The sequence below is a fragment of the Sipha flava genome, unplaced genomic scaffold, assembly GCF_003268045.1.
Source record: "Sipha flava isolate LNK unplaced genomic scaffold, YSA_version1 64_pilon_pilon, whole genome shotgun sequence".
NCBI lineage: Eukaryota > Metazoa > Arthropoda > Insecta > Hemiptera > Aphididae > Sipha > Sipha flava.
The window spans coordinates 262,252-278,667 of NW_020273604.1; the positions used below are offsets into that span (position 1 = coordinate 262,252).

The following is a 16,416-nucleotide window of genomic DNA, read 5'->3' on the forward strand; positions in this document are numbered from 1 at the left end:
ATTAAGAAGAGGTTTGATTTTTTGGATCATCTGAAACAATCAAAATTAATTGGAAATATGTTTCTATATATATATAGAACCATGTAAAATGTTGATTACATGTTTTTGAATTTCCTAAACCTATATTTAGTTGAAAACAGAAAAAAATTTGTGGTAGAGGAAGCAACACCTGCAAGTATACCATGTATACAATAGATTAGGTTACATACAAGGTATGTAACCTAACCTATTGTCTTTTAACTTTTGATTTTTACTATTATAATTTTTTTTTTTTAAACTGATGGACTACTATATTTTTATTTTTAGCTTAGAGATATTTTTCAACTATTTAAAAGTTCCTATCAATATGTGTACTTTGGTAATTATTTATTTAAAAATGTTATCTAGTCAATAATAGTGTTTTTTATTTTATAATTATTTTAATGTGTTTTACTGTACATTAATATGTACTTTAGAACTGTACATACGTAAGAAATAGATCTAATGAAGTAGGTCAGTTGAATAAAATGCAATGTAAAAATCAATTTTTAGTAGGGATTAAGACTTTCGTGAAATTAATTTTTAAGAGAGAATAAAATACCAGCTCTGAAGTAGGTTTCCTTTTAGAGGAGAAATTTTAAACAACGTAAATAACTCAATTTAATAACAGTATGAATAAGTTTCAAGTTAAGGAATTGGTAGAAGTTGAAATACATACATTATACATATAATACCGCTAAACTTTGTTCTTGTTTTCAAATCTAATTGAATTAGTCGGTAGTCAAGTGGTTCAATAACATAATAATGAATTATATCAAGTATGGTATTTATATTTCGTTGCATCAGTTTTAATTAATAATTTGTTGATGACTGAAGGCGATAAATTGTTCCGTATCTCGTGGAAAAAAATATTTGGTATTAATAACACCGAATGACGTTCAGTAATCATCAAACTTCATCGGAAGACTATGCATAAACATATTTTCCTGGTATAAATTAAATTGATAATAAAACGTTTTCAAATGTTTACAGCTTATGGCCTACTTTGAGTACCCCTACTCTTATAAGGAATAATATCAATTGTATTTGTATATCGTCTAATCAGATTCTGTTTGATAAAGAATACCATTGAACCATTCAGTAGTTGTTAAGTAGTCATTACCTGTGTTCGAAAATATTATTATTCTATAAGTGTGAGTGCTTACTGAAACGGAATGATAATTATTATCTAGTCAATTTTTAATGAACGGAGAGGGAAAAATTTTTTATAAAATTGTTGTCTTTTTGTTTATATAAACAAAATAATTCGTTATAATTATGAAATTAAAATTTTAATCTCCATAAATATAATATAAACATGCCATCCTTCAGGCAGAAATTCTCTGGATTTTTCAGACAATTCTCTGCGCCATCTGAGTCCAGAAATGACGAAAATTCTTCAAATCGTTTCATTAAAAAATACTTAAGCGGGTAAATATTTCTTAATTAAATGATAATATTTGATTGAAATTTCACTTTGTTTTTCTTTTTCAAAATTTAGCCATGGTATTCAAAAGTATGAACCTGTTATATTGCATGGGAGAACGCCACAAGAAGTGCCACCCCAGCAATTAGGTACCATTAAAAACTTTGATGTGATATCATCGTTGACTGGACCTCATGGTGGTCTTGTATCTGTCAATCAAACTGAAAAACATTTGTCAGCAAGTGATCCAGAAATTAATTTTATTGATAATCTTGAAGAGGAATGTGGCAAGTTATTTTATACAAAATAAATATGGCTTATGTGTTTTACTTATTTTATAGGATTTATTTTAATCAATATTGTTTTGCTGTTAGATAATGGAGAAAAAAAAGTTTGTACATCAGATAGTGGACAAAAGAAAGTTGGTGCATCAGCTATGACTGATGAAACTTTGATTTCCGAGTCCAAACCTAATATTTTAAAAAAGCTCAGTATGTTTTAATACATATTAATACATTTATTTTATTCTATTAATTATTTATATAATTTATAGGACATCCATTAGTAGCTGGTGTTGAAAATTGGAATGTCTCAGATATAAATGCATATGGCGCAAGTTGTTCTTTATATGAAATGCATCCTATAACACATCGTCACACTGGTGATCCAATTGCTGATTGTTTTGCAATTGTTGCCAGAGTAAATTCTGCAATTATGGTATTAGCTGATGGCGTTAATTGGGGTGTCAAGTCAAGAACAGCAGCTAGGTCTGCTGTTCATGGTTGTGTGGAATATTTAAACAAAACATTATTTCCAATAAATAAAGAAGTGCCGAAGAACACTACAGTAACTATTTTATTTATTAAATTTTAAATAGTTTTAAATGGCAAAATATAAAAAATAAATAAATATCCAGAATATTTAAAAGAAGTATTATTCCTCCGTGCAAAATGTATTTTAACTATCTAATTTAATTAGTCACTTAATTATGTTCAATTTTTATCTATTCATTTTTTTTAAATTTAATTAAATTAATTACATTTTTTCAACTATAGGATGTACTTATTACATTACTGAGATCATTTCACGCTGCCCATAATATGATATTACAAGAAGAAGGGACTTTGACTACACTTACAGCAATCGTAGTACTTCCGTCTACAGTTGATAATCATTATGTAGCTTGTTGTTGTAATGTTGGTGATAGTTTGGGTTACGTGTACAGCCCGAAGTATGGTGTTAGAGAACTCACTCAAGGCTCACATGATATTCATAGAATGAGAGACATGAGGGATGTTATGGGAGCATTAGGTCCCGTGGATGGGCATAATCCAGAACTGTCAAATTTAACATTGTCCATAACACAGGTTGATTTAGATGACATTGTTTTTATTACTTCAGATGGTGTATCAGACAATTTAGATCCTGTTGTTGGGCATTTTACTGGTATGTATATATATATATATATTTTTTTTTAATGTAATATAATATATTCTTTTGACTAAATTGTCATAAACATGAGTATAGGACTTCCCAACGTAGAAGCCTATCAGAGACACAAGCTTTCTCTTCTCAGAACTGAAGATTTAATTCGTAATGGAGTATCTGGCAAAGGACCAGCTGTAGATACAGCCAAAGACTTAGTGACATTATTATTAGATTTTGTGACCAGATTAACTGCAGCTAAACGTCGTATATTAGAAGATATGGAAATATATGCAGATGCTAACGGAAAACCCTTAGCACAGGGAGAAGTCAAACAAAGACGAAAAGAGATTATTAGAAAAATGTTTGGTGTACCAGGTAAATTAGATCATGCTACAGTAGTTGCCTACAAAGTATGTTCAGGAAAGAGGAATTAATTAAAAAATGTTACACGTCTACATTTTTTTATTGTTGATTTTTTGTTTATTTTGTTCATTTTTATGTTTTGTTATTTTTATTGAAAAACATTTTTAAAAATGAATTATTAAATTGGTATTGTTTTCAATTTTATTAGTAAATACTGAAATATAAGAAAAATGTTGACATAAAATATGTAGATACCATTTACCAAGTAAGTAACTTACATAATTACCTACGTGAAACATATTTCTAGTTTATACTTACATTTAAACTTAGTAATTTACCAAAAATCTATTAGTGCAATATTGTTTCCGTCCAATGGTAAACTGTTGAAATTAAACAACAAACTATAATGTAATAAGTCAGTTTTTATATATTATTTTAATTTTATGTTTTATTAAAGATATTATTTGTTACATCATACTTTATTGTTTTAAGTATTTAAGATAAATATAGCTAACATTATAATAAAACTATCAATATTTTATGAGTATATTATAAATATAAAATAAATTAAATTTTTTAAACCAAAGTTAATTGGTTGGATTGAATAAGAGTATTTTATAAAAATGTATTATTGAATAATTAATATTCTTGTACTATTTTTTTCTACAAATACTTAGTTATAAGTATGCTTTTTTTTTTTACCAGATTTTTAAATAATAAAATAAATGAAACAATTATACTTATTATAAAGTTAGTATTATACTTTTTAATGATTAGTTTCTTTAATAGAATCGTAACCCATGTTTATTTTAGAAGGGTGACCAGGGGTATTACCCCCTTATTTGTCCCTTTATTTTCCTCCTATTGTGAGGCAAAATTTTAATTATATCTTTATGGATATTGTATATGAGCCAATCCTGTTAATATTTCTTCTCCCATTCTTGACTTAAATCAAGTGTTAAACAGTTAATAATAGTAGAAAAAACTTCTTTCTGCTGTTGTGACAGAAATTGGCAATGTCACTAAAATTTTTTAAAAAATTATGTATGTATTAGATAGTAATTTTTATCTAAATGATTTAATGTATCATGAGCAGGATTTATATTTTTAAATCTAGGATTTATTAATAAAGAACTATATTTTTTTTTCATGTAAATAATCGAGATGATGTGTGACTTGCGATAGTTAATATCAACGATTTCCTCCAATAACGAAGATAACGTTTCAATAATTTTTATTACAATGCACTGAATAATATAATTGTTTGAAACAAAATACAACACAATTATTGGTGTGGGCCTATATATGCACAAGAAATTATAATCGTTTTTGTTCGATGTAAATTGTTCATGTTATTCTATTGATAGACAAAAAATGTAAGATTCTTAAATTATCAATAAAAAATAATTGAATTTTTTTTTGTAATGTATGAAAAACTTTTGCGGGCACCCCCTTTGAATCTAAAATAACGGTATGGTATGTGGTAAGTCATAGGAGTAAATAATTAATAAGTAGGTAAATACATTTTTTCAAGGGTTATGTATTTTTAAACCAGGTCGTCCCCTGAAATAAACACTGTATCAAATGGGTAACATGCGTTCACGTATTACGCGTATGGACGAGGTGAACATAGCCGCGTAATATCATAAGCAGGGTTCGGATTTAATAACACCGAAAATACTAAAATTTTTGCTATAATATGATCAAAATAACCTTAAAATATGTTTTATAAATATGCCCTAAAAACAACAAAAATAGCAAAAAAAAAAAATGTAAGTCAAAATTTTATTAAATGTATTATATTATTTTATGAGGTAATACATTAATAAAAAAAACTAAAATAACCATCTTCTGTTAACAATTTCAAAAAACTTATATGTACGTCTTGTTTTACCTGTTTTACCTTAAATGGTGATATCGTTTGTATGTAACTGTTTCTTCATTTTTAAGTGTTGAGTTACGTTAAACTTTTTGTCACTATTAACTTTAAATTTACACAATTTGCAAAATAGAATAATTGCATCAATTGTAAAAACATCATCGCCACCAAACTCAGACACAAAATATCTAAGTTTCGAATAGTTCGATGTTTTAATTTTCGGCATTTTATGGTATCGAAACAGAAAAACAAATAATACACAATCGAGTATTAAACGAATATGAAATAAAATTAAAAAACACGCAGAAATGACACTGAAAGCATGAAATACGTACGTTAGACGACAATATATTGTAGAACAATAATAAAATTAAAATAATAAAACAGATAAGAGGGCGTAAATGTAAAAATATATTTAATATCGCCAGGCTACTTAAAAATAGATTCTAGTAAAATATTAAATAAAAATGTGGGAATTTTTGGATTCCCATAAATGAATACTATTTTTCATTCGATATAAACGAGATTTATGAAGAATAAAAAATAAAGCATAAAATCATGTATATTAGCAAAATATATAATTAAAACTTCAAAAATAGCACTAAAAATCTAAAATACTTCAAATATGCAAGAAATAGCAAAATTAAATTTCTAATTTGGAGTTCCTGTTTAATATCACATATGAATAACTCATTCTGCTATCTTTATCTATATCCTATAATAAGTAGCAAATGCTATAAAATACGAAACCTGATTATAAGAATATAGTACTTACACAGTGGGTAAACGCTAAATGAGAACATTTTGCATAGAATCCTGCAATTTGAATTCTGTTTTTTAATTATTTGTTATACCATAAAAAAACACATATGATCTATGATTTTTATTATTATTTTTTTAACAGTTTTTACAGCATGGTAACTAATAAAATAGTAAAATAATTTTTTTCTCTTGGTGTTTTTTCTTCCAGTGTTTGTTTGCATATATGTAAAAATTGTCAACTACAAAAGCTTGAACCACTCTACTCTAGCTCATCATTTTTGTTTTCTATTCATACCAAATCTGATTATTTAAGGTTTTAAGTGCCTATTTAATCTCGAAAATATTCTTAGCCGTGTCAAGTATAATAAAGTGAACACATTTAGAAAAAAAAAATGCTCAACGTAAGTTTATAGTCTGTATACAATTTTTCGGTATTGATATTTTTGCGATGATAGAATTATTACTCCGCTTCACTTACAGTTGGCTAGTTCTTTATCTAGGTTATTGTATAAGATCTCTTATATTATCTAATTCTGATTTAGATTGAGCTATTTTTTTATCATCGTGAAATGCCATAATGATGATTAAAGTGACATATATCGTTTCATTTTTGTAATAGTCAACAATAAAAATTCGGTACCTAGTCTATATAGTTGAAATTATTCATAGAAAATTTATTATTAAATATTAAATTTTATAAAATGTTGATATATAAAAAAGTTTTATTGTTTCGACTGATTAATTGAGTTTATGTACATGGACAATTTTTCCCCGCCAATCCGCCAATGACGATATACTTAATTTAAGGTAACTAATGTTATGTAATGTTATTACATGGACGGGAAAGTTTTACAATACCCGTATTTTAAAATAAGCTGTACATTTTAAATACTTATATTACAACATATATTATATTAAACATGTTTTTATGTTTAACGAAAACATTTTTGGAGATTTTTAACTTATATTTTCTATGGCAGGTAAGTACGGAAAGCAGAGAAAAATTCGAGAGAATTAAGTGAAAAGTTGAAAATGGAAGATTATAATTAAAGATTAGAATAAAACCAAATATTTAGGAGTCATTTTCGATCAATATTTACGATTGAACTTTCATATTATAAAAAAACTCTAAATTATATATCAAGTAAAAATTTAGTACAACCAACCGCTCATACATACAATACGCGATCTATAAATATAGTATATCCTAAAATAAACACATCTAAATTATATGATAGCTTTCTGATAACTGGTTTGAAGTTATATGAAAAGATTCCTTATTACTATAAAAAATTGTCGATCATTTGATATTTTCGTACTATTAATAAAGATATGGTTATTGACAAATGAAACAAATCCTTAGGCTAACTATACAAATATGAATTGTTATATTATTATCTTTTTTTTTTATCTTTCTTTTATCCATAATTTATAATATATTATATTATTATTATTATTAACAAGCTATTCTTTTTGTTATCATAACACACAGGGACGCCCACAGAAATGTAGCTCAGGGGGGGGGGCAAAAAAATTGTAAGTACCTAAATACTTATAGGAAGATTTACTGCTACATATTTCATCTACTCATATTTTGTATTACTATCATTAATAATTTTAATTAATGTTAGATACTTGTTAGATACAAGGATTGTCGAATAATCACTGAATACCTAAGATCAGCTTTATGTAAAATAACTTTCAATTTTGTAAGTGACGCGAAAATCTCAGGGGGGGTAATGGCCCCCACTGCCCCCCCTATCCGGGCGTCCCTGATAACACATATAGATATATTAAGATATATACTTATGAATTATTATTATTATTATTATTATTTTATGTATTCATTTTTTTTTTTGAGACTCACGTCTATAAAAACAAGGAAATATCCTTAGTGGTAGACGTTGCAATGTAACTTTAAAATATCAATATTATGTAAATAATTCCAAACTGCTAAATAAATATTCATTATTATTGGGTATTATTATTATTATAACATTAAAAAATAAAATTTTCTTCTTCAATGTTATAATCTTCGTTAACGAGCGAAAGTTAGCTATTAATTAATTATTAGTTCGTTTTTAATATTTTTATATAATGCATAATTATCGTAAGTAATTAACTGTTCAATAATTTGGTGTAGGTATTAAGAGGAAAACTTTAAAAAGAAGAGTTGGCCAAAAAAGAGAAAAATCTCGGAAGATAATAAAAAAATGTTTGAAAAAAAAAGTCAAAAGGAAAAAGGACGGTTGATATTAAGTCGTCGGTGGGAACAAGAAAGAATGTAGCGATAAAACATGATGTTGAGAGATCTCGAACAGTTATATAAAGAAGCCAAGATTAATGAAATTAGTATTTATCGAAAAATTCTAAACGACTAATGTGTGAGTTTGATGACAAATATTTAATCTATAGATATAACATTTCATAAAAACATGGTATAAAATAATGTTTCAATATTTGAATATATTTTATATGCTACTAAACAAACAATTTATTTTGGGTAATCTACAAGCCAAGCGTACAAGTTGATTACGATGCGTATGTAAAATTATGGCATCAAGATGAAGCCAACAATGTCGCAATAACCGGATGTGTTAGCCTATATAAGGTCCAATGATAACATTTGAAAAATATGTAGAAAGCAAGAAAATAAAACAATTTTGTAATAATAATTATTAATGGAAATTGAACAATATTTGATCGATTTTATATAGTACATATTATCGTGCATAAACGTTTCTTTTGCGGCTTGTATAATAAAAATTCAAAATAATTTGGTTACAAATTATTATAATTACGGTTTCCCCGCAGAGTCCCGATGTGGGGGGGAGGGTCAGACGGAGTAAAGGTTATATCACTTCTCAAAACTATTCAGGTGAATGATTATAGATTTAAAGTTCGTATTTTCCTAGACTATCATTCGAATTCAGAATTACATATTAACTAAATATTTGTAGAACGTTTAAAAACGTTAATAAATTATACTAATGTATCCAATAGTATTTATACGATGTACTTAGTACATCTATACATGTCACATACATATTGATTGTTATAAATAGATGTAATTGTAAAATTAATAAATATTTTGTTTTCAGGCGTATACAGCAAATAGCCGTAAATAATAATTTGTTTCGTAATCCGTATCCATATCAATGTATATAACAATAAACATTGGCGTAACGTAGACGATTCAAATAAACCTCTGGACTTAAATCATTAAGAATATACATTTTACAAAAAATATGATTATTTATCAGATTAGTCAACATTAGTAAAGTTCAGTGACGTAGGAAAACTCCTTAGTGCCCCTGGCAAACTTAGAAAAAATGCTTTTTAAACAATTACAATTTTATGTCACGATATTTTTTTAAACCTTTAATTTTACTAATTTTTTTAAATATACAATTTATACTCATAAGTTATTACAGTGTTAATTTTAAAATTTTAAAATTTACAATTTTCGTTTTATGACTAGCAAATTCATTGATGATTTCTTTATATTAATTTTTTTATTTGAATGTCCTTGCGCTATTTTCATAATTTCATAATTAAATTCACACGCAGTGTGTATATATGGGCAACATCTACGTATTTCAAAGAGTACAATGAAACAATTTCGATTTGATTGTAGGATAAAAATGCAACTTTCACACAATTTGGCGCCCCTTTGCAATTCGCGCCTTTGACGTAGGCACAGTTCGCCATACCATTGCTACGTCACTGGCAAATTATTGCACTAGTTTTTGAGTTTGGCAAATACTGATTATCATTAATTTTTCATACTTCATAAGATACTTTTTTTTGCTTTTTTTGGTTTGTTTTTTTTTAAGATTTTCAAACATGATTTTGCTCGTACACAAATAATATTATTGTATTTTATTTTCCAAATGAAAATCATTTATTTGTTCTCGAAAGGTTTATCATATTTAGATAAGGGGACATGTAAAAATCTAGTAGGTCTAACGTGATATAAAAAAATCGGTGATGTATTATGCATCGAACTGTCGTTGTCGAAAAACGTATGACATAAGTTAGATTGCGAGGTCCCGGTTAAACGTTTGGTGCATACGTCGCCGTGAGGCAACACTGTTGATCTTTTGTGCGTACACTAATTCCAAATTAATTTCTTGTTACTCGCGCACGGAAGGGGTACCGCCGCACAGTGGGATGATTCCAATATTTAGCTAGCCAAAAGTCCCATTTTTAAAACCTAAATAATCCTAAATTTTATTGTTTACTATTTTTCATTTGAACATTTGTGGATAAATTTAAAAATTTAGATCAATAAGTTGAACACCAAGTGAAATAGAGCGGTTTGATTAGAAATATTTATATGTATTTATATTTATTTACCTTTTTATTGAATAATTCCGATTTTTACATGAAATATGTTAATTAATTTTATTTAGTCAGAATAATAAAAAAATATTTTTTTGCAGAATTCACATTTTTTATGTTAGCTTACATAGAAGTATGACAAAAAAAATTTCCTCACACCTATTTATAGTAACAATGCAATATTTAACAGAAAACACCCTAGTTTCCCATCATTTTTCCGCTTTTAAAGGGGTTTTAGTAAAATGTACGCAATATTATGAAATTTTAAATGCATACATGTTATGGTTAAGTAGTCAATAATAATTAAAAAAAAAAAAATTGTTTGTTCAAATGAAAAATAATTAAGAATAAAATTTAGGATTATTTAGGTTTTAAAAATGGGACTTTTGACTAGTTAAATATTGGAATCATCCCACTGTGCACCGGCACGTTCGTCGAAACCGCACGGAACGTGATATACGAGCGGCGGGCAGGTATTTCCTATTGCGAGAGCATAGGTGCAATTAAGGGGGGCGCAATAGAGTTTTTAGCACCCCTGAGATCAAATAAAGCATTCCTGTTTTTATTTTTCAGATCTATATAATCTATAGTAATTACAGTTGAAAACAATTTAATTTTATTTTCAGCAATTTAAGCACCCCCAATATTTGGGCTCTAGATGCGCCTATGCGCGAGAGCAGTGCTTGGATGTTTCAGTTCGTACGCATTTTAATGGATCGTGAGTGCGAAACGTAAAACATGACGGGTAGGCCGTTTCAGAGGTAAGGCTTGGTCGTGCCTGGCTCGCAACAGGAATGTTATTCAACATGCGTGCGTATAGAAGTGGGAAGTTAAAATTTTTTATTATTTTTAAAACAATTCCGTGATTCCGTCGGAGCGTGTTATTTTTTTAGAACCATGTGTAATACCACGCCTTTTCCGACGATAGGTACGCAACTTATTTTACAGTAGCGTTTCCCAAACTGTAGTTCGTGGACCTCTAGGGGTCCGCACGTATATGGCGCGAGCCACAGTGATCACAGACTCATTAGACTCGGTATATCCAATACCGGACCACTCCCGAGTCTGCCTCTCGTCGCGTATCGGTTTTGTGTCATTGTTAAATTTTCAATTGGAATTTTGTTAGACAAACAACCGAGAGAAATTTCAATTACTGCGGCGTATAAGACGTATAACATCACGGCGCGCAATGAATTATTTAAACTTTTATTGAGGTTTTATGAAATGTTATCCCGCGAATCGCACACACCGCTCTAAACCTTATGTTTTGTGTCTTTAGGATTCCATATACAAGGTTCTTGTTTGTATAACTCGAGGAGCTCCGAAATAAGTTCGATTTCTCCATATTTTTATACAAATTATTTAAACAAACAAAAAAAAAAAAAAAATACGAAAAATAACTGAAAAAACACGAAAAAAAATGACTAATACTTTTTTTACTCGTACCCAGTACCGTGCTTACCATAATTAGCACCCGGTACCAAAAATCATTTTTAGCACCCTCACCCCTCTACAAAATATTTTTGAACCTATAATTATAGCTAATCTTAAGACTACTTAAGAATAGGGGGTTTTATATAACTATCTATTTTGTATTTATTAAATGAATAAAAGAAATAATCAACGACTAAAGAATAATATAACTAGTATAACTCAAACTGATTCTTCGATGTCATGTTTTCTCACCCTAGTCTACCTGCTTGAACAAATTATCCGCAAATTTCTCCTCTAGATTTAAATCTATAGTTCCCGCTACACCAGACAAAGTATGGTTGAACAATTTTACTTTATCCGGATCCCTCATAATAAAATATAACCAATTACGCACTGGCCATCATCTCTTACCTTCTTACTTGCAAATTAAATCTTATTGATTCCCTTCCATTGGTGCAATTATCAGGAGTATTTGGTTTACAATTTACAGAGATTCGCGAGATCTCTTCTGATATTATTTTTGTCCCTTACAATATTCCTACTATAATCTGTAATATTCACATATTATATTATTTGTTTTAATATAATAAATAATAATATAAATCTGGACGTTTTCACATGAGCTCTTTATTTGTAAGTTGCGCCACGGTTCCCTTCTCTGCACACTCCATTTAGAAGAAAAAATTTGTATTCTATCTTATATTTTCTTTGATTATCGTTCCCTACCTACCAAATGCAATATCTTAATTAAATTCTCTATTCTAAATTTCAAAATCTGCTCTCATTCTAATTATTTCCTTCATTCCCGAGGCTAGTTTCTGTATATAATCTTTTATTATTTTAATATTTTTATCTCATATGTTTTATCTATTGTATTTTAATTAATAAATCGATGTATTTTATTATAATTGTTGAGCTTAATAGTATTTCTAAAAACTTTATATTTAAAAAAAATAAAAAAACTCTATAAAAAATAACTTTATAGGTAGAACAGAACATGTAGATAATAACTTATCATTCTAAACCAGTATAATTTATTCGATCGCTCGAAAAATAACTTACGTTTTTAAATAATTGCCGATGAAAAATAATAAGGTACTAATGCAACTTCTGCGTTCATGAACTATAATGTGAACACTATCATAGACTGGTTCAAAATAAACTCGATCAACTCGATCAAGTCGATGTTCGTTAATGTTATTAAATTAATTATATCAAGTAACAATAGTAATAGAATATAAATGGTATATTATTGTTAATTCGTCATCTCGCCGATTCCGAGGCAAAAATAAATACCAATACTACAAATGAATTAGTAACACCGCCGATGAAGGTAATGTTAATGATACCAACTACGGGTCGAGACCATGGCGTTAAACGTGTTAAACATTTTCAATTAAATAATATGGTTAACTTTTAGCAATATCACTTGGATTATGAAAAAGCTTTTGGCGCCCCGATATACGCGTACCTCTCGCACCCCCCTAAGCATGGCCCTGTTCGTACCCAATATGCACGAGCTACGTACATCGGTGAAAACGCGTTAGATAGGTCGGCCCTTTGACCCGGGCACCGAAGACCGACAACTATCGAGAAGACACGAGCCACGTCCCGCCGAGCTATATTTTACATATGTTTGACATTTTACCATAATAATCAATATGTCCTCGACTACTGTGTGTACGGCTACAAAGGCACGGCCACCGAACTCGTCGTGTGTGTGTTGATGTGCGTCTGCGTCGCTGATCGCATGAGCCGTTTGGCGAAATGAATAAAACGATTAACGGCCAACTGGAACGGTCTTTTTTAAACACGGAATACTGATATGATCCTCGACAGCCAAGGTTTCCTAAGCTGTAAAAATAAAATATGCTTATGATGTTATGTAAGGCCAGTCTCACCTAATCTGCATGGCGTAAAGCTCAACAATTTGGTGTACGTTCCTTATATGTATAGGAAATACTATAGACTTTAGAATAAGCTACGGTAATATTAACTTTTAGCATTTCTACTATTTAGTGAATTAATGCATGGAAGATTTATTTGTACATGTACGACACCTGTACAATTGTTGCCATTACTAAAATATTTGGACGGAACGTATGTTAGTGGGAAGTCAAAGAGCCTAATATTTTCATATTTTCCTCAAATCTATGGAATGTACACTAAATCGCTTTAAATTATGGCAACAGAACAAACAATTTTTGTAAAGCGTGCAATTGACTTTCAAGTGAAAGGAGGGAGCTGATGCAGATACTTAATGCTTTGTGGCGGTCAGGTGGAATACAGAAAGGTGAATGATTATGGTCAATATTCTTAAGCATTTGAAATCAGAATAGCATTCGAAAAAGATTTTAAACCAAGGATGGAGTTAGCGGATGAACTTCTTGTCCAAAGATACTTAATAATACTATGATAGAACGAGTACTTTATAATTTTATTATCAGGTTAGACAGTTAGACTTTTACAAAAGAAAAAAGAATTATACGTAAGAAAGCTTAATGGACTTTAGTTTAATTAATTTAATAACAAATCAGTTGATGTATAATTATAATAATTTTTATAATGATAATAATTGAATTAAACTTCGTTCAAATATTCGGATAGTTCAATGAGTACTGCCGAAAAGTTCAATTTAGTCAAAGTTAATTATATTCTAAAGCTTTATAATTGTTTGTGGTATTCTGGAGCATTGTTTTTATATTAACTACAAAAAAAAAAAAAAAAAAATGTAGGAAATATCTTGTACTTCATTTTCAAGCCTAAAATATAAAATTGAAAGTCTTATGATTATTTAAATATATACATGATGCAGATTTTCATTATTTTTGTCGAGTTTTATTAAAATTTAAAATTCAAAAGAAACTATAAAAAGTAAATTGTTAGTAAGGACTTTCCATGTCTTTACATTATATTAAGATCAACTTATTTTTAATCTCGTATAACATTTTTGAAAATTGAAATCAAATATTAAAAATGTTTTTGAACTATGATCAATTACAAGATGAAAAAAATTAACATTATTAAGTGCTTAATGGGAAAATAGTAAAAATCTTTTGAAACCTATAGTATTATTGGAAAGCGATGATATTGCATTCAGTGCACATTTCACAAAATTGTTATTAAAAGTGTATCTCCATATACTTTTGTTCGATATAAAGCGTGCCGAGTCGGCACGCTTTATATATATTATACGAGTAGTTATATAAAGGCTAAATGCAATTTTAAGCAGTTGCTTATTTAATTGAATATTATAGGTCATTGACAATGCCAATGGGTTATGTAACATATAGGTTAGGTATTCATCATTTAATTTTTATTATATACTTTGTACTTATATTTTTACACGATTACTTTTTTATTAATATAAACTGAGTATCAATGTTTTACAATGTATTATATGTTTATTAATTTTATCGAATTTTTATTAATACGCATAAATGGATATATCAAAATTTTAATTTTTTTTTATTGTATAACGAGTAGATACTCTTGGAAACATCTCATATAAATTGGAAATAGTTAATAAGCTAACAAGTGATATTTAATACATTGAGACTTTGGTATTTTGAAAAAGCTCCGTTTATTATTACCCAAAGTCTAATTGAACGCACAACCGTTTCAACTAACAGTCTCGTCAAAGGATAAACTTTACATTTTTTTATAGAAAGACGGAAGTCATTGAACATGGTTAGGATCGAGGTATGGATCCGGTTCCGTAGCAAGTCGGACATGTGAGAGTTCACGGCTATTAGTATTTTTAGGTTGGGTTGGGAGTAGTTCGGTGTGACAGTACATCGACATTTATAATAAACTAATCCGCGATGTTACGTTTATTTTAACTGTATATTATTATTGATTATAAATACTATTTATAATCAATGATATTATATATTATTTACTAGTCAAATTAAATTTTCACCGGTAAGAATAACTTGCATGCATTCACATGCATTCATAGAGGCTCGTTTATTTCTGATCAAATTTTATAAGTGCTATGTAAATATTCAATAACTAAGGCTATTTAGACATTAGTTTCTAAAAGGGGATTTTTGAAATTTCGAAAAAAATTGTTTTCCTTAGTTTCAGTAAGTACTAACATAAAATTATCCGAAATAATATACTAGTTTTGTATCTATTTATATCCGTCTTGGCATCAAATTCATTTAATATTCTTATAATTAATTTATTAACATTAAACTTCTTACGTCATATAGAATTTAGTGTTAGCTACGTGTTATTATTAAATATGTTTTTATCATTTAAATAATATTCATTTTAATATTGGGAGTTATAGATTAGACGATGAAATATTAATTATTGATTACCATATATTTTAATTATTCATATATTAATTATAAAAATATATAGGATATGATATTATTTTCCTTGTTCATTTATATTTTTATATTTACATTATTATTTTCAATTAATAAAAAAAGAAATGTATTATAATGTGTAATACTATAATCATACTATTATGTTCCAATTAAAATTCAAGAATCAATTTTAAACCTGACGAAAAGAGTCTAACCCTCCAGCACCAAGTACATCACAAAGATATGATTTTGGTAAAACACCCATAAGATAGTTTATTATTATCAGGATTACTGGAGCCTCTTAGATTTTATACGATTTTAACTATTCTCAAAATGTTGAAATAAACTATATAATGGTATAAATTGTTGAGATTTTGAAGATTTAGAGAAGATGTTAATGTTTTGGGATTTTGACTCAGGCCCATAAAATACTACAGTGTCTT

The 16,416-nt window shown here is 28.2% G+C and overlaps 1 protein-coding gene across 1 annotated transcript; it reads left to right on the forward strand.

The window, feature by feature from the left end:
• Positions 1-1,089: 1,089 nt before the first annotated feature.
• On the forward strand, positions 1,090-3,373 carry LOC112691537 (PP2C-like domain-containing protein CG9801). The gene is made up of 6 exons (XM_025565816.1): positions 1,090-1,449; positions 1,520-1,731; positions 1,819-1,935; positions 1,998-2,290; positions 2,500-2,890; positions 2,972-3,373. The coding sequence occupies exons 1-6, from the start codon at positions 1,337-1,339 to the stop codon at positions 3,304-3,306; spliced, it is 1,461 nt and encodes a 486-aa protein (XP_025421601.1). The 5' UTR covers positions 1,090-1,336; the 3' UTR covers positions 3,307-3,373.
• Positions 3,374-16,416: the final 13,043 nt, after the last annotated feature.